The sequence below is a fragment of the Euprymna scolopes genome, chromosome 35, assembly GCF_053919585.1.
Source record: "Euprymna scolopes isolate OS-2025 chromosome 35, ASM5391958v1, whole genome shotgun sequence".
In the NCBI taxonomy this organism is placed as follows: Eukaryota; Metazoa; Mollusca; class Cephalopoda; order Sepiida; family Sepiolidae; genus Euprymna; species Euprymna scolopes.
In genome coordinates, this window is record NC_136516.1 from 25,674,206 (window position 1) to 25,699,330 (window position 25,125).

A 25,125-nucleotide genomic window follows, 5' to 3' on the forward strand; every position below is an offset into this window, starting at 1 on the left:
ATTTTCACAACGTTTTGGTCGATGTAACCTTCGACCTTCTTCAGGTGTATCTTGTTGAACTTAGGAATCGACACTGAATTTTCGAATGGGTGCGTTTATTTAATCCACGGGTGTAGCGTGCTCTCAGTCCACCAGATATGACCGGGTAGAAGTTCTTGCCAAACCTGAGCATAATGGATAAAGTACTTGATAAAATTCTGTTATAATGTTGTCCTCTTCTGGAGGTTGAAGGTTAATTCTTCGGTGTGGGCGACACTCAAAGATGCAATTACAAATTACTTAGGACTTCTAGCCAGTTATGGCTGATGGAACAAGAGCATGCAACCCTCATTGATTAAATGAAGTGTTCCATTCGAAATTCAGCGAAGGTGTCCAAGTTTGACAAAAAGATTCTCAATCTCAACAAGATACACCTGAAGAAGGTCGGAGGTTACACATGTGAAAATATGACTCAAGATGAGAACAGTAGTCTGAAGAATCCAAATAATCCAAATAATCAATTCTTATCTCAAAAATTCAGAAGAAGAGTAGAATCTTCACTGTGAGAAAGAGAAGATATCATTTCTCACAAAACTGCATACTTTTGCATTGTCACAGGAGAGTTTGTATCGTAACAAGGGAGGTAATTATTTTCTGAAAACTTTGAAAATCTTAGGCAAATTTAGCAAAAGTCAATTTTTGTCAATTGTCTTGGAAATCTGTTTTCATGACTAATTTTTTTATTTTTCGTAATTTTTCAATATGTTCAATACTGCAGCAGCATGACAACAGGTAAATACCATTGGTTTTACTTGAAATCTAATATTTTAATTTTCAAATTTCACTCTAATAATATTTTCTTTTTTTTATGCATACTTCTTTTGTCTGCTTTTCTTTCTTTCTCTCTCATTTTTCCTCACCCCGAGAAAGTAGATTTTCAATTGAAATTTGAATTTCTGACAATCGTATGAAACTCAGCTCAGCATACTCTTGAGTTTTATATCTTTATGAAAGTTGAAATGACAAAAATATATATATATATATGCAATGTTCACTCTTTTTAAACAAGTATTACATTTCAGCACAACAGTTCCCTCAGTCCAGATAATTAATTCTCTGGAGAGAATTAATGCTGCTTAAAACCAGACCAAAGGCTCATCAAGCTTACGAATAGGATTAATCCCTTTATTGAAGGGGATGTGCCTATCATTTACAACCAGAGAGTGTATAGTGCTTTACAAGAATAAAAAAAATCCCTTCCAAAAGACATCCCCAGAGCTCAGACACACAAAGTTACACTCCCTGACGAGGGATAGTACCTCAGAAGCGGTGTTCATCATTAATGATAATAACGGTGTCTATTTACTTCTTTTCTGTCTGTATATAAGAAAATTCCTTACTCATTAAGAATATCTGTGAGTGGGTCGTCACTTAATTGATCAAAATTTCTGGCAGGGGACATCTGCCGCTGTTGCATTCTTTGTTGGTGACGTTGTTCTAATTCCAGCAGGAGTGCAGCTTCTGATTTTACCTCGTCTCCAAGAACAGATGAAAAACTGGTATTGGTAGCGAGACTTGGAGGTTTACTGCATTTGTCCGTTACGGTTGACGGTGACTGAAAGATACAAAGAATTGTAATAGATTAATATTATGATTATTTTCACTTAAAAAATATTTTCAATGCAAAATGACTACACTTATAGAAACCTCCGTGTAATCTATATATCTATAATAGTGAGAATGTGTTTGTGTGTGAGGACACTTCTCAACCTATATACAACAAATTTTTTATCTTTAGACTTGAAATTTAGTATATAGGGTATTATGACAAGTGGTAACCTTTTTAATTTTTTTTCTTCTAGAAAAATGGGCTGCTAAGGGATCAAAATAAAAAAAATTGGTTTGTGGGAATCATCAGATTTTTATCTGTTTGCTGTTTCATGAATACGCACGAGTGAATCGTTCTCACGACAGAGGCCTTATGCTCTCTATCGTGATAGAAATTTACTTACGCCTGAAAGTATCATGTACCTCTACAAAGCCACCATTCGCCCGTGTATGGAGTACTGCTGTCACATTTGGGCTGGTGCATCTGCTACTAGTCTCTCGCTCCTGGACAGGGTCCAAAAGAGAGTCACCAACCTAATAGGTCCTGAACTGTCATCTAAACTCCAGCCCCTGTCACACCGACAAAATGTTGCATCCCTCTGCCTGTTTTACAAGTATTTTAATGGTGGATGCTCTGACGAATTACAAGCCCTTGTACCCCTTCGACGAAAATACCCCCAACAAACCCGACAAGCAGCGAAGTCCCACCCCTACACAGTTGAGATCCCTAGATGTAAGAAAGCCTTTTACTCTAATAGCTTCTTCCCCAGAACTGCAGGACTTTGAAATTCTCTTCCAGTTTCCTGCTTCCCCAACTGTACTGACATGCAGAAGTTCAAGTGTAATGTGAACAAACATCTTGCTGCTAAACTCCCTACATAGTACCCCTGCAACTTAGGTCCCTGATAGTAGTCCCCTACATCAAAGTGGCAATGTGCCTTGTTTGGGGTGAAAATGTAATAAAAAAAATTTTTTTTTTTAAAAGTAGGTTTGAAAACACTTTATAAAGATAATGTCAAGCTGGCCTGATGGTTATCATACATGACTCACTGTTTTTAGATTTTGATTTCAATCTTCGTTTCAGTACTTTTTTTTTTACTTACAATAAGTGAACTTGCATTGTGTTTTTTTAAAAAAAAACAAAAATATGCATGGGTATCGATCCTCTGTTTCATAAAACATTTTTTTCACTAATCTTAACAATTGAGTCACAGGAAAGACTTTAAAAAATGCCTTAGCAACCCCTGATGATTGAACCTTCTTTATGATCTACGAACGCACCCTCAAATCTACGGTTCAAATTCTTGTAATGCAGAACCAACCTTCTTTTCCTTAATAGAGAAAAAGAAGCGTGGTTGCAGCGACCACAACATTGTGTTAATAACACCCCACATAAAAATAATAGTCTGATTAATCGACATAACACGAGAAGTGAACTGTTTAGAAAAAACATAATATCCGCATGCACATGTCTTGGTTTTTTTCCCCGTTTTCTTTTTACTTCATTTTTTTTTTAAAGGAATTTAACGTTACATTTAATAAAAACAGTATTTCTGTTTATAATAAACAAGAATTCTGCATTAATTAAAGCATACTATTTATGCATGTTTTACAACCGGGCAACGCCGGGCAGCCAGCTAGTATTTAATAAAATTTGCAGCAAAAACATTGAAGGAGACAAAATGGTTTTGTTGGTATAGCAATGAAAGTATGGCAACAGGCACATTCATAGGTAGTCTGCTGCAGACTTTTACAGAGATTGGACAGTAACAAAATATAACCTCAGCTCCATCACCCACGAGTTTTCGGGATGGAGATAAATACTAAATTGTGATTGGCCAAGGAAATATGATGTATAATGATAAGAGCCCTTTTGGAAACATTGCAGCTTCCCACGTTTAAAAGCTTAATGCCTGACTTTTCCTGTACTCATGGGCAGATGAATAAAATTGAAAAGGTGTTTTAAATACGGCAAATTCAGAGTGTGTTAACAATCAAATTTGATCTTAGTTAAGATTGACAGATGTTTATAAAATTCTGCTTGTTTCTTCAGAAGCTGAAATATAAAAATAAACTGTCTATTTTTATATACAAAAATGTTTTGTTTGCTTCTCATTACAAACATTCAAATTTCAGCTGATGATCCAAACCCAGATGATTAATTCTCTGGAGAGAGTTAATGAGATACCGACAAAAACAGGCCAAAGGCCTGTCAATAACACTTTAAGTAAAAGGATGCACATATCGTTTACAACCATGTAGCTAGTTTTCTTATGCTAGGGTGATAGCTTAGAGTAAATATAAATGTACATAAACATTCCCAAGATTCCTTTCCAGGGGTAAAGGCAGGGTAGAATGGATACTTACCACGCAGCATGCTTTAAATTAGTGAAGAATCATCTCTCTCCAGGCTATACCATTCAACCAATATCATAGTACTCAATTACATTTACAAGACACCGTTCAAAATGGCAATTTTTTTGTTTTTTACTAAAGGGTTACCACTTATCAAGGCCAAACCCACTTAAGGAGAAGGGTTAATCAGACAGAATCAAGATTTTTGTTAATGAAACCAAATTTTTTAAAATTAAAATATAAATAAATAACGGAGCTTATTTCTAGACAATTTTGAAGTAACTGAGTGTTTTTTAACCATAACCTAAATCTAAACTAAATTTTCTAAATTTTGGGTTTAGTTCAACACAAGTCGATTTGATTCGATTCGAATCCTGTAAAAGCACAAAAAACAGAAAAAGAAAAAAAGAAAAAGAAAGAAAAGAAAGAGAAAAAAGAGAAAAAGAAAGAAAAAGTAAAAAGGAAAAGAAAAGAAAAGAAAGAAAACAAAAAAACAAAAACGAAAGAAAAACAAAAAAGAGAAAAGAAATAGAATAAAAAGAAAAAGGGAAAGGAAAGAAAAAAGAAAAAAAAACGATTTAATATGGTCCAATTTGATCAAAAAAAGAAAAAAGATAAAAGAAAAGAAAAAGAAAAACATGATTTATTATGATCCAATTTGTATCGACATGGCATTGTCGGAATTTACTTTCATTTTTGTTTCACTTTTCTAATCAACGGATATTTAAATTTCCCAAATCAAGGCCAAGAGCTACTCAAGATAAGACAGAATGATTGTTAGATGAAAGATGAGGAACATTATGGAAGTACTAACAGTGACCAATAGTGTGATCTGTCATGAGACGGTTTATGACAAGAATTTGTTTACATTGGATTTGAAAGGACCAAGCAAGGAAGTAATCCTGCAGTAATGTGTTCCATAAGTGGGAAGCCTTTGCAAAGAAGCACTGTTTATGGAAATATTGCGTTATGCTAGATACATGTAGGGGAAAAAGAAAAGTCTTTTTTTGTTGTGCAAATTTTTTAAATGAGGATTTATAATTTCGATTATTTGGAATTCTACAATCCTGAATTTTGGAGATGTTTGTATTTTTTGGATTAATCAAACAAATGTTCTCATCATTTTTTTTTAAATTGAGAGTCACCACGTATCAAGACCTGAAGGCCACTCAAGGATAAGTGTTAATGAATGTAAGGTGGTAGTGTAGTAATCGTTAATGGTGTAAATTGGATAGAATTTGATTATTTATGGGGACAAGAACTTGTTTACATTGGATTTGAAGGCTATCATGTTGTATTCAACCTGTGGGTTGGCAGTTCTAGGAAAGAAACTTTGTTCATGGAATCTGCATTTGAATTTAGGTGCAGATAAAGAGTCATTGAAAAAATTGACCAGTGTTTGCATGAAAGAAAGTTTTCTTTCTGTGTCCTTCGTCTTTGCTCCCCCAAAAGAATGTGTTTGTTTATAAAACTGTATTTTATAGGGTTTGAATAAACTCATTATACTACCTATCTCTCCCTCGTTTTTCGGGTGTTAACATTTAAAAAAAATATTTACATTATTTATATATCTTTTATTATAGGTTATTAAAAATTTTATAAAAATAGTATATATATTCTAATCATTCTGAGATTTTAAACCCTTTTTTTTTTTTCTTTTAAGTTTGATTAAAATCAGATGCAAAAAAAAAAAAAATTCACATTATTTGCTACATTGTCTGAACCGAAACAAAAAGACTTAGTTTTTGTACATTTTTAGCATTTCATTTTTGTTTATTTATTTTAAAAAATTTAGATCATTTGAAATATTTGAACTACTGTTCTCATCTTGCATGTTTTTTTTTTTTTACTTGAGATTCACCACTTATCAAGGCCAAAAGGCCACCCAAGGATAAGGGTTAATGAATGTAAAGTGGTAGTGTAGTCATCGTTAATGGTGTAAATTGAGTAGAATTTGATTATTTATGAGGATGGGCTTAACAAGAACTTGTTTACATTGGATTTGAATTTATTCAACCAGAAAGCAGGCCAGCAGAACAGTGTTTAGCAGGATGGGTAGTTCTGGTTAAGAAGCTTTGTTCATGGAATCTGTGTGTTAGCTTTAGACACAGTTAGAGAGCGAGGGAAATCACATATAGTGGTTATAGATAGTTGAGTGTTTTTTGTGAAAGTTTGGCAAGAGGGAACAGTAGATTGGAGTTCAGTCAAGTATTTGGAGTTTCATTTACACAATGTTTCGGCCAATGTGACATCCGACCTTCTTCAGGTGTATAAGTAGCATTACAAGCATATGCTGGATTTTTGTGGACATCGGCAATATTACATACCTAATGTGCTTCAATAAGTCATATTTTTTTTATTTGTGGGTCAATTTTTAAAAAAATTATATTGATGGAAAGAGAATAGAATAAGCATTCCAATGATGTTCATTTATTTAATTACTGTAGTCAAATGGAAAACAGGCCAACGGAACAGAGTTCCACAGGCGGGCAGTTCTAAGAAAGAAGCTTTGTTCATGGAATTTGCATTTAAACCTTAGGCACAGATAGAGAGTGGGGGAAATTGTAGATCTGTAGCTAGACAAGTGTTTTTCATGAAAGTTTGGCAAATGGAGGGGGGCACACATTGGAGTTCAGACAAGCACTTGCTATGATAATAACGACAGAGCAGAAACAGGCTCGCAACATCTCTTCTGTGGGAAAGAGGTTGCAGGGAAGAGAAAAGAAGTCAACAGAAAGATTCCCGAGTTCAACAAGATTCACCTGAAGAAGATCGGAAGTTACATCGGCCAAAATATTGTATGAATAACACTCAAGATGAGAAAAGTCGTCCAATTAATCCGGAGAATCAATCATCATCTCAAAACTTAAGACATAAATCTGAAAAACTTACTTTTAACAGCAAAGTACTTTTAGACAATGGAAACGGTGTTGCATAAACACCGCCTTGCAAAACCCTGCCATCTGTAATAAGTTCAGAATCAACGCCAGGTAAATCCAGATGATGAGTCAGACCAGAAAACGGTTCTCTCCTCATCGAGACGGGCGAGAATTTAGAACTAGTTTCACTTTCTTGAGACTGATGCTTGTTAATTGGAGCCATGCCAAAAAACTTTGGTTTATTTTCAGGCGCGATCCCTGGAGACATGTCATTTTCAGACTCTTCACTATCACTGAGATCAATATCAGCATCATAGCTGTTAAAGTTCGGGTTATTCCTGTTCGGGTGCAGAAACATGTGGGGACTTCTACTCGGACCGAACGCCTCTTTAATAAGAGCATTCTTCTTGGTTTTGATTTTTTCTTCAAATGACGCTTGTTGGTTTAGGATTTCCGCTTCCATATCCTCCTGGATTCTTTGAATGTTCCGTTGATGCTGTTCATACTGATGCTTCATAGATTGGAGATGCTGTTCTTCCAATTGATGTAGCATCCAAGTTACCTGCAACGAAAAAAAATAGAATCATTTTCAAGCAGAAATGTTAATTCAAATTTTAATTAACTAATTTTTATTAACTTATCAGTTGTTCCAACCTGTCCTTGGGTGGCATCAGCCAGAAGAGAAACCAAAAGCAAAATTTTGTAAGCAAAAAAAAAAAAAAAAGAAAAAAAAAGAAGCAAAAAAAAAACAACTTTGATACGTGCTGGGCACGAACTTGCATAACTGAAATTAGTACGCGAACGAGTTATCAATGGGTCAAGGAGGACACATGCTATAACTTGCAAATTTAGTTTTTTTTTAAAACAGAACATAATGAAAAACAATAGAAACAAGAAAATTTCTAATAAACAATAATATCCTGTACAAATTCATCATAGCCTTTATTCAGTCTTGAGAGACAATGGATAAGCCCTGTAAAGGTTGCTGCATGTGTAATTGTGAGGGAACAGTTTTACAATCACTAACTACCTCTATTCTGAATCGGTAATGCTTGATTTCAGTGGCAAAGAAAAATCCAGGATGACTGGAAACAATGCTGAGATAAGCGGAGAATACATACAGCACCCGGTATTCCTAAATGGTCATCCACTTTAATACTGACCAGGCTCAATGTTGGCTTAACTTAAGTGACCTTCAAAGAAATCCAGTACGACTGGAAACAATGCCAAGATAAGCGGAGAGTACATACAGCACCTGGTGTTCACGAATAGTCAGCCATTTTAGTACTAATCAGGCTCACTGTTGCTTAACTTCACCACACTTCGGAAAAATCCAGAATGACTGGAAACAATGCAGAAATAACCTAATACTTTCACCTAACAATTAAATAAAATATATTGTGAAACTTGAATTAATTTTTAATTCATTGTCAAGACCATTTTTTCAAATCTGTAAAACAAATGTGTCTTTTTTAACTGAGGATATCTAAATACTAATAATGATAATAATAATAATAATAATAATTAGGCGATTAAATCACCACCAACGCAGGAAGAGGTGGAGAAATTCTGGAGGTCATTGAATAAGAATTTCATTGTGATGCATTTTGTAAATTTTTACCTTCTTTCCACCCTAACATTTTTCTTTAAAACGACTACTTTTCCAGGTTTTCAGGTATGCTGAAAACGAATAGCACATTTAAATTTTCTGCAAGTAAGTAGCTTTCCAGATATTAAGCAATGTCATTTCTTATGTTATTGCTGGTGGCCATCTTTATACATGCATTTGTGCATAGTTTCTCGGGATTACATTTGCGCGCTCGCGCATACCAAGATGGCCACCACCGATAACATAAGAAATGACATTGCTTAATATCCGGAAAACTACTTATTTGCAGAAAATTTAAATGCAATATTCGTTTTCAGCATACCCTATACAAGTAATCATTTTAATATTAAAGTGGAAACAAGGTAAAAAATTACCGTTTTATTTCTTTGTTTACATAATTGAATTTTCAGTAAAACAACAAAATAGAAATGACAAAAATTACCATCAACTAGTGAATATATAGTTGTTGCTTATCAGGATTCCTGGTATCCTGGTACTGTGAAAGCTACATTAAGGATTCATGTAGAGTACAATTTATGGTTGCATCTCAGAAAATAGGGGTATATTTGGGGCCAGATAGAGGATTTACAAAATTGACAATTGGACTAGTCCCAAAATGCATAAGTTCTGGTCAACCATGAGAATTTCCATCTTTTACAGAAATCCAAAATCTATATGAAAAATTTTCTTTGATTTATTTCTGAGATTAATTCATATCTACTTAATTTTTTTTTTTTTATTTGAGGGAAGTAGTAAATACCGGCCATGAATGCTCTTTAGACATTCAATGGCTACACCCCAGATTAAGCTCTCCTTTGGTGAGGAGGTAGGAAAATACCTGCTCTCAATAAAGCTATATTTAAATACCACTATAATACTTAGTTTTGTTTATAAATAGACATCCACTGTATGATACCATGTGCCAATTTAAAAAAAATTGAACTTTTTACATCTGAATTTATAATTCATGGCTTATGGTAAAGAGATACATCAGATTTGACTGCATAATCAGAAAGAGCACACAATTTTACATAAGAGTACCAAGTTTCATGAGAATAACTTGAAAAATAAATTTCTTGAAATGTTGAGATCCGTAATTTAGCCCACTTTTCTAAAGAAAAATGTCTATGGAAAAGCCTAAATTTTGGCACTTAAAATTCTCATAACTTTTGAATGACTGATCCTATTTGCATAATTCAAACATGTAATGCTACATACATGTTTTCAAAACTTACTAGATAGATAAATATAAACAGGTTGAGATAGATAGATATAAACAGGTTGGAATAGAGATAGATAGATGTAAACAACTAGTAGATAGATAGATATATAATTAGATAGACAGAAACCAGTTGAGATATAGATAGCAAAATATGAATAATTGATAGATATATATAGTTAGATAGATACAAACAGGTTATGATATAGATAGATAGTGAGATATGAGCAATTGACATAGATAGATAGATAGATAGATGTAAACAATTGGTAGAAAGATAGATAGATAGACAGACAGACAGACAGACAGATATGAACAAGGTAGATAAATAGATAGATAGAAAGGCAGATATGAACAATTGATAGATAGACAGATAGCTAGATATGAACAATTGGTAGATAGATAGATAGATAGATAGATGTGAACAATTGGTAGATAGATAGATAGATAGATGTGAACAATTGGTAGATAGATAGATAGATAGATAGATAGATAGATGTGAACAATTAGTAGATAGATAGATAGATAGATAGATAGATAGATAGATGTGAACAATTGGTAGATAGATAGATAGATAGATGTGAACAATTGGTAGATAGATAGATAGATAGATAGATAGATAGATAGATAGATGTGAACAATTGGTAGATAGATAGATAGATGTGAACAATTGGTAGATAGATAGATAGATAGATAGATAGATAGAAAGATAGATGTGAACAATTAGTAGATAGATAGATAGATAGATGTGAACAATTGGTAGGTAGATAGATAGATAGATGTGAACAATTGGTAGATAGATAGATAGATAGATGTGAACAATTGGTAGATAGATAGATAGATAGATGTGAACAATTGGTAGATAGATAGATAGATAGATAGATGTGAACAATTGGTAGATAGATAGATAGATAGATAGATGTGAACAATTGGTAGATAGATAGATAGATAGATAGATAGATGTGAACAATTAGTAGATAGATAGATAGATGTGAACAATTGGTAGGTAGATAGATAGATAGATGTGAACAATTGGTAGATAGATAGATAGATAGATGTGAACAATTGGTAGATAGATAGATAGATAGATGTGAACAATTGGTAGATAGATAGATAGATAGATAGATAGATGTGAACAATTGGTAGATAGATAGATAGATAGATGTGAACAATTGGTAGATAGATAGATAGATAGATAGATGTGAACAATTGGTAGATAGATAGATAGATAGATAGATGTGAACAATTGGTAGATAGATAGATAGATAGATGTGAACAATTGGTAGATAGATAGATAGATAGATGTGAACAATTGGTAGATAGATAGATAGATAGATAGATGTGAACAATTGGTAGATAGATAGATAGATGTGAACAATTGGTAGATAGATAGATAGATAGATGTGAACAATTGGTAGATAGATAGATAGATAGATAGATAGATGTGAACAATTGGTAGATAGATAGATAGATAGATAGATAGATAGATAGATAGATAGATAGATGTGAACAATTGGTAGATAGATAGATAGATAGATGTGAACAATTGGTAGATAGATAGATAGATAGATAGATAGATAGATAGATAGATGTGAACAATTGGTAGATAGATAGATAGATAGATAGATAGATAGATAGATAGATAGATAGATAGATGTGAACAATTGGTAGATAGATAGATAGATAGATAGATAGATAGATAGATGTGAATAATTGGTAGATAGATAGATAGATGTGAACAATTAGTAGATAGATAGATAGATAGATAGATGTGAACAATTGGTAGATAGATAGATAGATAGATGTGAACAATTGGTAGATAGATAGATGTGAACAATTGGTAGATAGATAGATAGATAGATGTGAACAATTGGTAGATAGATAGATAGATAGATAGATGTGAACAATTGGTAGATAGATAGATAGATAGATGTGAACAATTGGTAGATAGATAGATAGATAGATAGATGTGAACAATTGGTAGATAGATAGATAGATAGATAGATAGATAGATAGATAGATAGATGTGAACAATTGGTAGATAGATAGATAGATAGATAGATAGATAGATAGATAGATAGATAGATGTGAACAATTGGTAGGTAGATAGATAGATAGATGTGAACAATTGGTAGATAGATAGATAGATGTGAACAATTGGTAGATAGATAGATAGATAGATGTGAACAATTGATAGATAGATAGATAGATAGATGTGAACAATTGATAGATAGATAGATAGATAGATGTGAACAATTGGTAGATAGATAGATAGATGTGAACAATTGGTAGATAGATAGATAGATAGATGTGAACAATTGGTAGATAGATAGATAGATAGATGTGAACAATTGGTAGATAGATAGATAGATAGATGTGAACAATTGGTAGATAGATAGATAGATAGATGTGAACAATTGGTAGATAGATAGATAGATAGATGTGAACAATTGGTAGATAGATAGATAGATAGATAGATAGATAGATGTGAACAATTGGTAGGTAGATAGATAGATAGATAGATAAACGTGAACAATTGATAGATAGATAGATAGATAGATGTGAACGATAGATAGATAGATAGATAGATAGATATGAAGAATTACTAGATAGATAGATAGATAGATGGATAGATAGATATGAAGAATTGATAGATAGATGGATAGAAATAAATAAAATAAAATGATGATTAATCACCTGTCTTTCTTGAAGGGATTTGAAATTTGGAACTGGTCCAGATTCTGATGGTGTCAATTTAGAACCATCAACAGCATTATTAGAAGCGTCCATTACAGTTACAACCTGAGGAATTTCTGCCCTCTGCGGAGACGCACTGTCTCGTTTATTAGCAATTGTCCGGCACCATTCTTTTCCAGCCAATGACTGCTGAGGACCATCTTCTCTGCGGAGTTCCTCAGAGCTTTTCCCAATATCTACTGGACTTAATTCTAAATGCCGGGTCCAAGAAGTTCCTTTCGCCTGACAAGGGTCAGAGTAATAACCTGTGGGGCTGAGGCTGTTAACATCATTCAAGTTTAAATCCTTCCACGAAGAAATTAAAGGCGTTTTAACCATCAAAGGCTCCACTGGATTTGCAGGTTCTTCCCCATCAGTTATAACATCAACATTTGCTGTTGAAAAAGAAAATGTTTATTTCAACAATTTGTATAAGAATTGATCATTTATTTAAACGATTATTTTAATTATAGATGAAAATAATCTTCACACATACATATATAAAAAAATTTTTATGGGTACATAATTTTATAAAACATTTGAATAACACCGAACGTAGTGCCATTATTAATTGTTGAGGGCTTGCGTTTTTTTTCTCTATAGTTTAAACATAAACCATTAAACAAGAAAATTTCACAAAGAAAAGAAAACCAAAATACATTTCTAAAGTATATTTCTCTTACGTTCTAATTGTATGTTTAAAAAACAACTTTATTTTAAACATTTATTGAAAAAATCAATTCAGCTAACTTGATTATGTAGTAGAGCTGACATCTATTCAATGTAGTCAACTTCAAACTCAATCACCGCTTCAATACAAGTCCAATCTAAATGGCCACTTCGATATGGATCCAAAACTGCCTTTTCTACAAGTGCCAACAGGATCTCAGCAAATGTTCTGCGAATGGTGGCAATTAGGCTGACTTTGGTAATTGTGGGAGGTCATGTTAGTGATGTTCTCAACATATAACCAAACAAAGTAGTCCAACAGGTTCAGGTTGGGGGAGGAGGGGGGTGCAGTAAGAGAAAGGTACAAAGTTATAGCACTCCTTCTGAAGCCAAACTTTGGTTTTCTTTTTTTGATGCAGACATCTACTAGTTGGTCAGTTGTATACAATAGGGGGCGTCTATCATGTCTGAAAGTGACACAATGTTCAACGAGCGAGATTGGAGATGTGCCACTGCACAACTCATGCTCTCTACTAATTCAAGTTACAACAACAGAACCATTGTCAGTCCCCTCAAAATGCATTGCTCGATTGCCATGAATAACAAGGACATGCCCAGAGCAATGAAAACAAAGTTTCCGCCCACGTTTATGGTCTCTGGCGTGGTTTCAAGTGAGGGTCATATCATGCCACCTTACATCAAGTTGAGAGTCAACACCAAAGTGTGCCTAGATATGCTGAAGAGTGTGGTGATCCCCTGGTGCAATCAGATGGCCGCTGGCAGAATGTGGGTGTGGCAGTAGGATTCTGCGCCGGCCCACAAGTCCAAAGAGACCGAGGCTTGGTTTCAGTAGTGCTACGACTTTGTACTCTTCTATCAATGGGTCCCTCCTCCCTCGACCTGAACCCATTGGACTATTTTGTTTGGTCATATGTCAAGAACAACACCAACATGACCTCCTACAGCACCAAAGCCAGCCTGACTGCTGCCGTCTGTTGAGTATTCACCAAACTCCTGCAGGCGCTTGTGGAAAAGGCATGCTCTCAGTTTTGGAACCGTATCGAGGCGGTGATTGAGGCTGAAGGCGGCTACATTCAATAGATGTCAGCTCTACTACATAATCAAGTTAGCTGAATTAAATTTTTCAATAGAAGTTTTAAAATAAAGCTGTAGTGTTGTTTTATTTAGGATGACACTTTTATCGTTCCACCCTGTAGTATTATATAAAAGGAACTTTGTGAGTTCGTTCGCTATGAACTCGAAAATGGCTGAGCAAAGTCTTATGAAATGTCACACAAAGGTACTTTATGTGTCTGGCAGTGTTCTTAGATAGGTTTTATATCGGAATGTCTTTGATAAATATCGATAATTTAAATAATCTGATGAAAGAAGGAACAAGCGATTTTGACCAAAGTTAACACCTTACACAGCCTAACATCACAAGTGTATTTGAAAAGTTTTATTACTAAATAAGCAGAAAGGCCTGGCATACAAAATCAACACTTTGATATGACAGCGGCACATTCGAAATGAATATTTCCATTTAGAGCACAATTGAAGTAGGATATCCAACCTTTGCATTTTAAACTTTAATTCAAGCCATTATATATTAAAATAATTTTATAAAATCAACAGTAGGTTCTCTACAGTGCAATATAGACTACAATGTATTGCGAAGTAAGTCACTGTGAGAGGCATGGGAGCTTTCTCCTGGTGCACTGCGATGGGTCCCCAACTAGAGCAGGCAATCAATTGATTTGATTGAAAAATGGGCAATTTCACTGATTTCCATGACAATAAAATTATGGAAGTGTAAAACATTCATAGACCATCATTCAGTTCTGGGCTAAGTTGGGTCACCCTGCTAGTATATCTATATATACACTAAAAAAAACTATCGTCCCAGGATGAGTAAAGTAAATTAAATAATTTAAAAAACTAATTTTCACCACTTTTATATCCTCTTACAGTCAAGATATGATACTAAACCTTATGTCTAGAATCCTTATTTGAATTTTGATAAAAATCCAGTATTATTTTCATTCTAGAAAGTTTAAAATTTAAGGCTTAAGCTTAAGGAAACTTAAGAATTTGAAATTCAGATAATCTTGCTAAATTAGTGCTTGATTGGTATGAATCCAATTTAATGCAAATCTGAAATATTTGAATTGTCAAATGGGAGGCTGTGCCCATATTACACCCCTTCCTAAAAGCCATTTAATTGCTAAATTTATCTAAATATTTAATAGAAAATGCTGTCTAAGAAGAAAAATAAATCATGATGAAATTATGAAAATCAAAATTGGCAAAATGAGAAATAGAGGTTTTGAATAAAAACATATTTTTTACTATATAAAAAAGTTGCAACTTTTTTCCACAGAGAAAAGAATTGGTACACATGATAAATAAATAATGTGGAAGGGTTCACAATTGCAAGCAGTTCAAAAATCATAATTAAAAATGATTGAAGGCTAAAAATAACAGCTTTTCGCTATAGGAAAAACACCTTTACAAATTTGGCCAAGAAATAGCCAGAAAATTGAAAAAAAAAAAAAAACGATATGTAATTAAGATGATATTTGAATATCATGAATATGATAAGTTTCATTACCAAATACAGCACTTTCATTTCAAAGAATTATTCAGTTGGACAAACCATGGTTTTTTTTCTTGTGAATGATACTATCAACAATATGAGAGATTCAGATTGTCTACAAACAACAAATTTTTGGTAGCATGTGGCCAGACAAGACATCAAGCCACTTGATGTAAGGAGTTAAAAAAATGTATTAAATACTAATTCAAGGTCAAAAACTAGCCATCCATAAGTGTCAGATAGGTAGATTCCGACCTAGAAAACAGCAGTTCTTCTCATTATCAGAAACATTGCTCATGGAATGTGAGGACTAATGGATAAAATAAGACAAGCAAGAGTCACGAGGCCACTAAAAATAAATCTAATATCCACTTTCTACCTTTTCAGTTATACATGGAAATGGAGAAATTATAATATGGAGTAAATTCTTTTCATCATTTGAGTTTTGGAGAGGAAAACTTGGGAGGAAGTAATAAGGATGGATTTGAGAGAATAAAATGATAAATAAAGACCTGGCCGGAGATAGGCTAGTTTAAAGTAAATTTTTAAAAGCTGTCCAACACATGCCAGTATATAAAACAGATGATGATACAGGGCTCTACGGACAAATTTATCTTTAGTTGACATTTGACAAGTAAATATTTTCATTTACTAACTAAATAAAAAAGTTACTAGCCAAACCCACGTGATTTTTGGAATATGACATGTTCGTTCTGTGATGAGTATGTATATCATAAAGATTTTTCTGTATTTTTTTTAATAAGTGTAATTCTAAATATACACTGAATTTAATGTTGAGATATGAACATATAAACATTCTAATTTCTTTTTTTTAAAACAGCCTTCATTAAAAACCAAAAGAGTATATTGTTCTATTAAACATTTTATTGTTTAAATAATTTGACTTTGCTCGTTTTATAAAAAAATAATGGCTAAAAAGACATTTTTCATTCAGTAATGAGGCTTGGAAGATTGCCGGTGAGAAAATACAATCACCAAAAGATAAGCGTTTTATTATTTCTAGTCACCACTTGGAACAATCACTCAAAAATGTGACTGTTTCACTCGCAATGTAAAGCCCTGTAATGCTGATGATGATGATGACAACTTAATCTATTTTAGTCAAATCATATAACTTTACACAAGGCAACATCAAGTAGCCTTACTACCAACTAATATTTCCTCCACAGAAAAATAGAATAAATTCTTACCTGAAGGGTCTCTGTTTTCCTTCTTTTCCTCGGATTTTTTCTCACCTTCAACTTTTGAGTTCGTCTCGATAAACATTTTATTTTTTAAACACGAGCCTAAAATAAATGATCTTGGACAGCCCTTGTTTATTCCGCGACCAAGTCTCAAATTACCAAAATAGACAGCACTGTCTTCCGTGTGAGGTTTGGTAATCTTGAAGACCTTCTTGCTTAGCTTTTCCTGGCCTAGGAAATCAGTACTGCTCTCATCGGTAGAATCTACCGTCACCTGTTTCTGTCGTAAAGGGGAGTTGTACGGATCATTTCCAGCCTCTTTATTTTCCCTGCTTGGCTGCGGACATGGAGAGATGTCGCAATTCTCCTTGTCCGATGAGACACTGGCTTGGGATTTGTTAAGACAATCATAGTCTAGTTTTATAGTTGTCATGGTTGGTGCCGAATGATCGGTAATGTCAGAAGACAAGCTAAGGGGTGGAGGAGACTGCGGGTGAGGGAGAGGAGATGATAGGGCCGAAAGTGAAGAATTTTCCACTTGTGAAACGGATTTCGCCAGCTTTTCTTCTGCCTCCAGTTTTTTTCTTTTATCACATTTGATTTGTTCCCCGGTTTCCAAAATAAGGCACTCTTTTACACCGGGTGCAATGACACGACACAGTTTGTAGTTGTGAAAATTTTCCGTATATTCCGGGTGGGCTTGCAACGGTTGCGCATTCTCTTCCGACGGATTTTCATTATTACTCATAGCATGTTGGCAAGCACTGAAACAAGAAGCTTCGTTGTCATTCACAGACAAATTCAAAGAGGTTTTTGTAGCATTGGAATTTTGGTTAAAATCCATGTTTTCTCTTGCAGAACTTTTGTTCAATTCCAAATTTTGAACCATATTTTTACTCTTTGCATTTTTAACCAACTGAGCCAAATGATCGTCATTGGATATTTCAGTTGGATACTCATCAATGGAAGTTTCTTGGAAACTAGTTGCATCACTCAAGCAAAGCGGATCCGTATGTTGTGACAATATATTGTTACTGAAAAGAGAGTCTGTGATAGAATCATGGTCGTTAAAGCTTTCAAACTTTTCTCTATATTCCCAGTCATGGGAATTACAAGAATCGTTATGTGGTATGGCTGGTCGGACTGCATCATCAGGCAGTGACACCTCGAGGGTGGCTGAGTCAATATCCAGTATCGGCTCAGAAACGAGGCTGCTCATCGACACTTCAAGTTTCCTCGGTGGTCTGGAGCTGCTTGAAGATTCCATTTCTTTGAAGAGAAAAGAAAGAAGAAAATTAAAATCAAATTTAATTTAATAACAGATTTACTGAAGACAAACAGGACCCATGAAAATTCCACGGAATGAGAAATATATTTAATCAACAAATATATTTTCATAAAGCGGATTTTTTTCTGGATATGAAAGCAAAAATTAGTTTTTTTGACAGAAAAACCAATAACACGAAACGAATATGAGTTTTACATTTCTTGTAAAACAGTGTTGATTGTATCTCTATCTCTACAATTATATAAATGCAACTTTGTCTGCGTGTGTATGAGTTCGTTACCTTATAGACTCTGAAATGGCTGAACAGATTTTCTTTAAAATTTACAGAACTTTAGTGTATAAGTCTGGAAGTGATCTTAGTTAAGTTTTGTCTCAGAATACCCCCCCCATAATTACCGATAATCAATAATCAAAACTGTTATTTCAATTTATCTATCATCGATAAAGCCCTTTTTCCATGTTGTCGCTTAGCAACAATGATAGAATAATGGGCTGTGAAAATTCTACTGTGGGTAAGTTGATAGCGTGTTTTTACTTTTTGCATGACGTGGTCTGTAGGTTCAAACTCCGCACATAAATTTCTTTATTTTTTTTCATTAGCTGCAAAAAGTTTTATAAGACTTGAAAATTTATGTTTTTATTTTTTGTTTTGTGTGGTCTGGTCTGTAGGTTCAAACCCTGCACATAAATTTCCTAATGGTTTTTTTTTTTCGTTAACCGGAAAGAAGTTTATATAAAATAATTTAATAAAAGAAACAGTAGTTACTGCATAGAAGCATGTAAAGCTTCCTCCCGGGTGATCTCACGAATTTTTTTTTTTTTTTTAATTCAATTTTCACCCCAAACAAGGCACAGTGCCACTTTGAAGCAGGGAGCTACTATTAGGGACTTAATTAGCGGGGTCATTATGAAGGGAGATGAGTAGAAAGATGTTTGTTAACATTACACTTGAACTTCTGCATATCATTGCAGTTGGAAAAGCAGAATCCTGGAAGGAAGTTCCAAAGACCCGCAGTTCTGGGGAAGAAACTATTGGAGTAAAAGGCTTTCTTGCACCTAGGGATCTCTACTGTAAAGGGATGAGACTTAGTAGCTTGTCGGGTTTGTCAGGGGTAGTTACGTTGGGGAGGTACAAGTGTTTGCAGTTCGTCTGAGCATTCACCATTAAAGTATTTGTAGAACAGGCAGAGGGATGCAACATCTCGTCGATGGGACAGAGGCTGAAGCCTAGATGACAGTTCAGGACCTATCAGGTTGGTGACTCTCTTTTGAACCCGATGACAATAAAAATATTTTCTTGCACCTAGGGATCTCTACTGTAAAGGGATGAGACTTAGTAGCTTGTCGGGTTTGTCGGGGGTAGTTACGTTGGGGAGGTACAAGTGTTTGCAGTTCGTCTGAGCATTCACCATTAAAGTATTTGTAGAACAGGCAGAGGGATGCAACATCTCGTCGATGGGACAGAGGCTGAAGCCTAGATGACAGTTCAGGATCTATCAGGTTGGTGACTCTCTTTTGAACCCGATGACAATAAAAATATTATTATTATTATTATTTGTTTTATTTTGTAAACATATAAATATATTATTTGTAAAAAACTATTTGCCAGTGAAAATTTTAAATGTGATATTCATTCAAAACCTGGTAAAAAATACCAGATTTTGGTTGGAACAGTTTTATTAAAAAAATTATTAAATAAATAAAAATAAATATATTTTGTTTTTTTGTTTTTTTTAATAAAAATATCAATCCAAAGATTTATTAAAGTTGTGTAAATATATATTTAAAAAAAACAAAAAAACATACAATATATAAAAAAAACGCACTCTAGGTTGCAAAAACTGCTTGAACACACCAAGGTGAACGTTATAACAATATCACCTGAACTCTGTCCTTTTCTAAGTGAAGCCAGCCGGGGTGCTTATTCCCTGCTTGGTCCTACACTCGTTATATAGCCCAGTATACAACAAAGCAATGTCATTGCAGTTAGCTGTTGACATCTTGCATGGTCAAAGTAGATAATTCAGAAAGATGTTGAACAAGTTCCCATTCAAGGAGTGTAGATAAGTCATCATCATCATCAGCTTAATGTTTGTTTCACATACTGGCATGTGTTTGACAGCTTTAAGAAATTAACTTCCAAACTAATCTATCTCTACCCAGGTCTTGATTTATCTCTCTTTCTATTAAATCCATCCTTATCGCTTGCGCCCATGTTTTTCATGGGCATTCCCCTGTGAACTGAACTTGCTACTTTAACCATTTTACATCTACTAATATAACAAGTTTTATCCACTCTTTCAACATGACCATACCATCTGGGTCTTCTGTTCAGCACACATCTTCCTATACCATAAAAGTGTAATATCAGAACAGATACTACACTGTGCTCTATGACAAAAGGAAGTAATTTTGTAGTGTGTAGTGCTAAACTAGTGTTAAATAGTAACTGAGTGGGTTTGCTAGTATTTATCTCGTCATTTTAATTTATTGGACGAAATCAACACGTGCGCAAATCATTGGGTCAGCGAATGCATTCAAATGTTATCTCGACCCTGCTGTGGATTGAAAACAGACATGACATCAGCTGGGAGAGAGAGAGAGAGAAAGGAGGGAGAGACAGTCACGTGGACGTTTTGTGAAGCAACCACAGACAGAGAATGTCTGCACATTATAGATATTAAAAACAACAATTCATAACCCGAGAATAAGATCACCCCCTCCTCATCCCTTCCCTACCCATGACAGGAGTGGAGACGCGCCGACACGATCAATAAATGTTGCTTCTCCAAATCAACGATTTCTTCATTCTTTCATGCTGTTGCGAAACATTAATTGCAGGTGCCGCCAGTCATGGCGGGAACGGTCGACACGAGGTGGAATTGGATGGCGCGGCTATGATTGCACTGCGATGAGAAGATACATTATAAACTTTTCTATTTAATTGTGAACTGTGATATGTTGGACATCCCCTGAGAGGGGAGGTATGTAACATTAGTTCCTTTTAATTGTTAACATCATTCGGATGCTGAAAATAGACAAAACTGCTCCAACAAAATAAATGGAGCAAACACTGTTTGGTGTGTGACACTATGTTCGACTGAGGGTGTTGAGTGCTAGGAGGTAGGAAATGACAAAGGGTGGGTGACAAATGAAATAGCATTTTTTTTTAAGTCGGACAAAAGAGTGAAGGGTGAAGTTTAAATTCAGAGTGTGATGAGTGACCAAATGATCGAATGACCGATAGGTAGATAACAATGGACTAAGAATCGAACAATGCGCCTGTAGGTATTTGCGGGGTTACTGTGTTACAGTCAGAGTTGAGAGTTCAGTTGGATATTGACAAGTTGGAGACAGTCTGTGACTTGGGCCAGGTCAGAAAAGCTTTGAGAGCTCAAGATGAACTGACAGCAACAGACGAACTAGCCTCGACAGGATGTAGATATAGGTCTTAGCATGCAGATGCACATATTCAGAGTTCAACCGACATATATGTGAAGCATCGAAGTCTGTGTTTTCTTGTTTTCACATTTTTATTTTATTTTTATACTTGTGAACCCATCTGCTACTCTTGACAGCACCTAGTATGTGAGACTATGACGATATGGCCATAAGAAGAACAAAGCAATGGCACACAGCATTTGGGGTTGTCAGGCTGTCAAGTGGAGTAGCACATGGTGTCATAGGTATTTCATGTAACTATAGAAAAGTATTGTGTTAGTGCTGAACACATTTTCCTTGTACAAAAATATTAAGGCAACCTACCCCTATTACGTCACAGCATGGACTCTTTCAGACACCTTGGCCATTCCAAAAGCAGTCTCTGGCAATTCATTATGCCTGTACTTTCTGTTAATGCACCCTTTTGATAACTCTACCTCCTTGTTGTCTTATTTCTTTTTTACCCTTTAAAGTCATATCATCATCATATTTAGTTTAATGTCCATTTTACATGCTAGCATGCGTTGGACAGTTTATAGAAACTGACTTTCAAACTTCTTAAAAAGTGGTCCACCACATGCCAACATAAAAAGATAAATGTTAAGCTAAATATAATTATGATGATTTGGTTTTAAGGGATTGAAATTAAAAAAAAGTATTTACATGAGTAATGTGTTATCAGAAGAAACAAAAAGAAAAAATAACAGAAAGTTTTACACGTCATTGATAAAAAAAATTACTGTAAAAGATACGAATGCAATAAATACCACAAAAATATATCCATAAGAAAGTGTCTTATCTCTATTAAATATTATCTGCAACATAATAATGTCAGTTCATTCAGTAAAACCTGTTTTTTCTGGTTTTTCCATCTTGATAAAATTTTTCGTCATCGATGAAATGGCAAGCCCAACAAATCAAAATTAAGGTCATAAGCGTACAAAGCTACAAAGCTACAAAACTAAAAAACAACAAAACTAAAAAACTAAAAAAACGACAAAACTAAAAAATGACAAAACTAAAAAACTAAAAACAACAAAGCTATAAAACTAAAAAACTAAAAGACAACAAAACTAAAAAATGACAAAACTAAAAAACAACAAAACTAAAAAACAACAAAACTAAAAAAAAACAAAACTAAAAAACTAAAAAACGACAAAACTAAAAAACAACAAAACTAAAAAATGACAAAACTAAAAAACTAAAAAACGACAAAACTAAAAAATGACAAAACTAAAAAACAACAAAACTAAAAAAACTAAAAAATGACAAAACTAAAAAACGACAAAACTAACAAAACTAAAAAACAACAAAACTAAAAAACTAAAAAACGACAAAACTAAAAAATGACAAAACTAAAAAACGACAAAACTAAAAAAACTAAAAAATGACAAAACTAAAAAACGATAAAACTAAAAAACTACAGAACTAAAAAACAACAAAACTAAAAAACAACTAAACTAAAAAAACTTAAAAACGACAAAACTAAAAAACTAAAAAACGACAAAACTAAAAAACGACAAAACTAAAAAACTAAAAACTACAAAACTAAAAAAACGACAAAACTACAAATTAAATCGAGAAATTAAAATAAGTTTATAAATAAAACATCACGTTTCGGAATTTTTCTGATGAAGATTGGTAATTTACAAATTCCTGACTGCAAATAAAATCAAACGCCGAGTAGCAGCAAAGTCCCACCTCTTCACCGTAGAGATCTACAGATGCTGAAAGAATTTCTACTTTAATATCATATTTCCTTAACCCTTTATGACGTGAATTATGATGTAAATGATAAAAAAATATTTATTGTTAATTTTAAATGGCGGCATACTGAATGTAAGCAATGGACAGTTGCAATCTGGAGGTATCTGGCATCTACCCAGATACTGAACTAATACGTACAAGGCGTGTTTGAATCAATTCCCACTTTATTTATGCTGTTTATTTCATTTATTTAAGACTCAATGAATTAGTTCAACCAGGTCATAAAGGGTTAAATCTTTTGGTTTTAAAATCCCTTCCTTGCTGGGCTGATCGTATTAACAGGCAGAAATTATGAGTATTTTCCTACTGCAGTAGAGAAGGACCACCTTCTTTGCAGCAGCCTTGACAATGTTTTCTATGTCTTGGCATTTATTTGCTTCCCCACGAAAGCAAAATGTGACACAAGGTCGTTTTTAATGTGGAGGAAAACTAGCTCCCCCAAAAAAGGGTCACTCTGGAAGCAGACAACAATAAAAATTGCCTTAGCATATGGAAGGTTTCCTCTCTACTGCCTAAAGACAAATTAAGTGTTGCATTAGAACAGATACTACACTGTGATCTTAGTCTGAAGGCAGGCCAGGTTATTTTCTATATATTTGTTCTAATTCATTCTATCTGTGAATGTTAAGCCAAGAAGTTTGAATGGCAAATACTCAGCTAGAGTGTTATTATTCATGGCTTCAAATGTTGATTGTAATTGTTAAAGGAAAGAAGTTTAGTCTTAGTAGCATTAAATGTTATCTTCCATATCTCTCACTATTACACTACAGATTGGAGGTCATTTTCTAAGGATCAGACATTTCACTGGATATATGTACAGTAATTTTTCACAAATATCTAGTATAGAGTGTTATCAGGAAATATACTCACCTCAGACAATTTTTTTTTTACTTGGGAGTCACCACTAATCAAGGCCCAAAGACCACTCGAGGATAAGGTTTAATGAATTTAGGGTGGTAGTGTAGCAATCGTTAATGGTGTAAATTGGGTAGAATTTGATTATTTATGGGGACGGCTCAACAAGAACTTGTTTACATTGGATTTGAAGGTTATCCCGTTGTATTGAATCAGGAAGTAAGTCAGTGGAACAGTGTTCCACAGGCAGACAGTTCTGGAAAAGAAGGTTTGTTCAAGGAATCTGCATTTAGATTTAGACACAGATAGAGAATGGAGAAAATCATATATGGTGGTTGTAGCTAGTCATCAGGGAACTCGATCATGAATCATAAGGGATAACCAGAATTATCCCAGAAAATCTGTTCTAGCAAAAATTTACTTTCACCATGACTAATGTTTGTGCTAAAAAATTTTTTAAATCCAACGCATAGTTATTGAGGAAAGTGTGAACGGATGAACGACTTGGGGGCACTTTTGCCACAATAAGCCTCGTAGCAGTGTTACCCCGGAAAATCTGGCAAAAATTTACTTTCACCATGACTAATGTTTGTATTTAAAAAGTTCAAGGCGTGGTTATTGAGGAAAGTACGAACAGACGAACGGACAAATGGGAATGAGTTCAACCCCCCTTTTGTACAAAACGAAACTAGTAAAATAAATGGAAATCATAGAAATAAAAGAAATAGAAAAAAAACGGCCTACCGTAATTTTGTTTAATTATTCACTTAATATTTCGTGGAAAACATTTTTTATACAAAGGGTGTGGGGAGGGGTCTACTATAACCATTTTTTTTTTTTTTTTTTGCATATTTTTGGTTTTACTTTTTGACAAATAGTGTTAAGCAAACAAAATTTGGGGGTGGGAGGAGTTCAAAAC

General features: G+C 34.1%; 1 protein-coding gene across 1 annotated transcript in view; it reads right to left on the reverse strand.

Moving 5' to 3' along the window:
- LOC145259741 (uncharacterized) overlaps nucleotides 1–25,125 on the reverse strand; it is a 119,355-nt gene that overhangs the window by 67,444 nt on the left and 26,786 nt on the right. The window contains exons 2-5 of the mRNA XM_080117441.1: nucleotides 16,862–18,124; nucleotides 12,347–12,780; nucleotides 6,835–7,383; nucleotides 1,380–1,594 (exon numbers count right to left, since the gene is read on the reverse strand). Of these exons, the coding sequence (XP_079973567.1) occupies nucleotides 1,380–1,594; nucleotides 6,835–7,383; nucleotides 12,347–12,780; nucleotides 16,862–18,122 (2,459 nt within the window). The 5' untranslated portion in view covers nucleotides 18,123–18,124. The remainder of the gene's footprint in view (nucleotides 1–1,379; nucleotides 1,595–6,834; nucleotides 7,384–12,346; nucleotides 12,781–16,861; nucleotides 18,125–25,125) is intronic.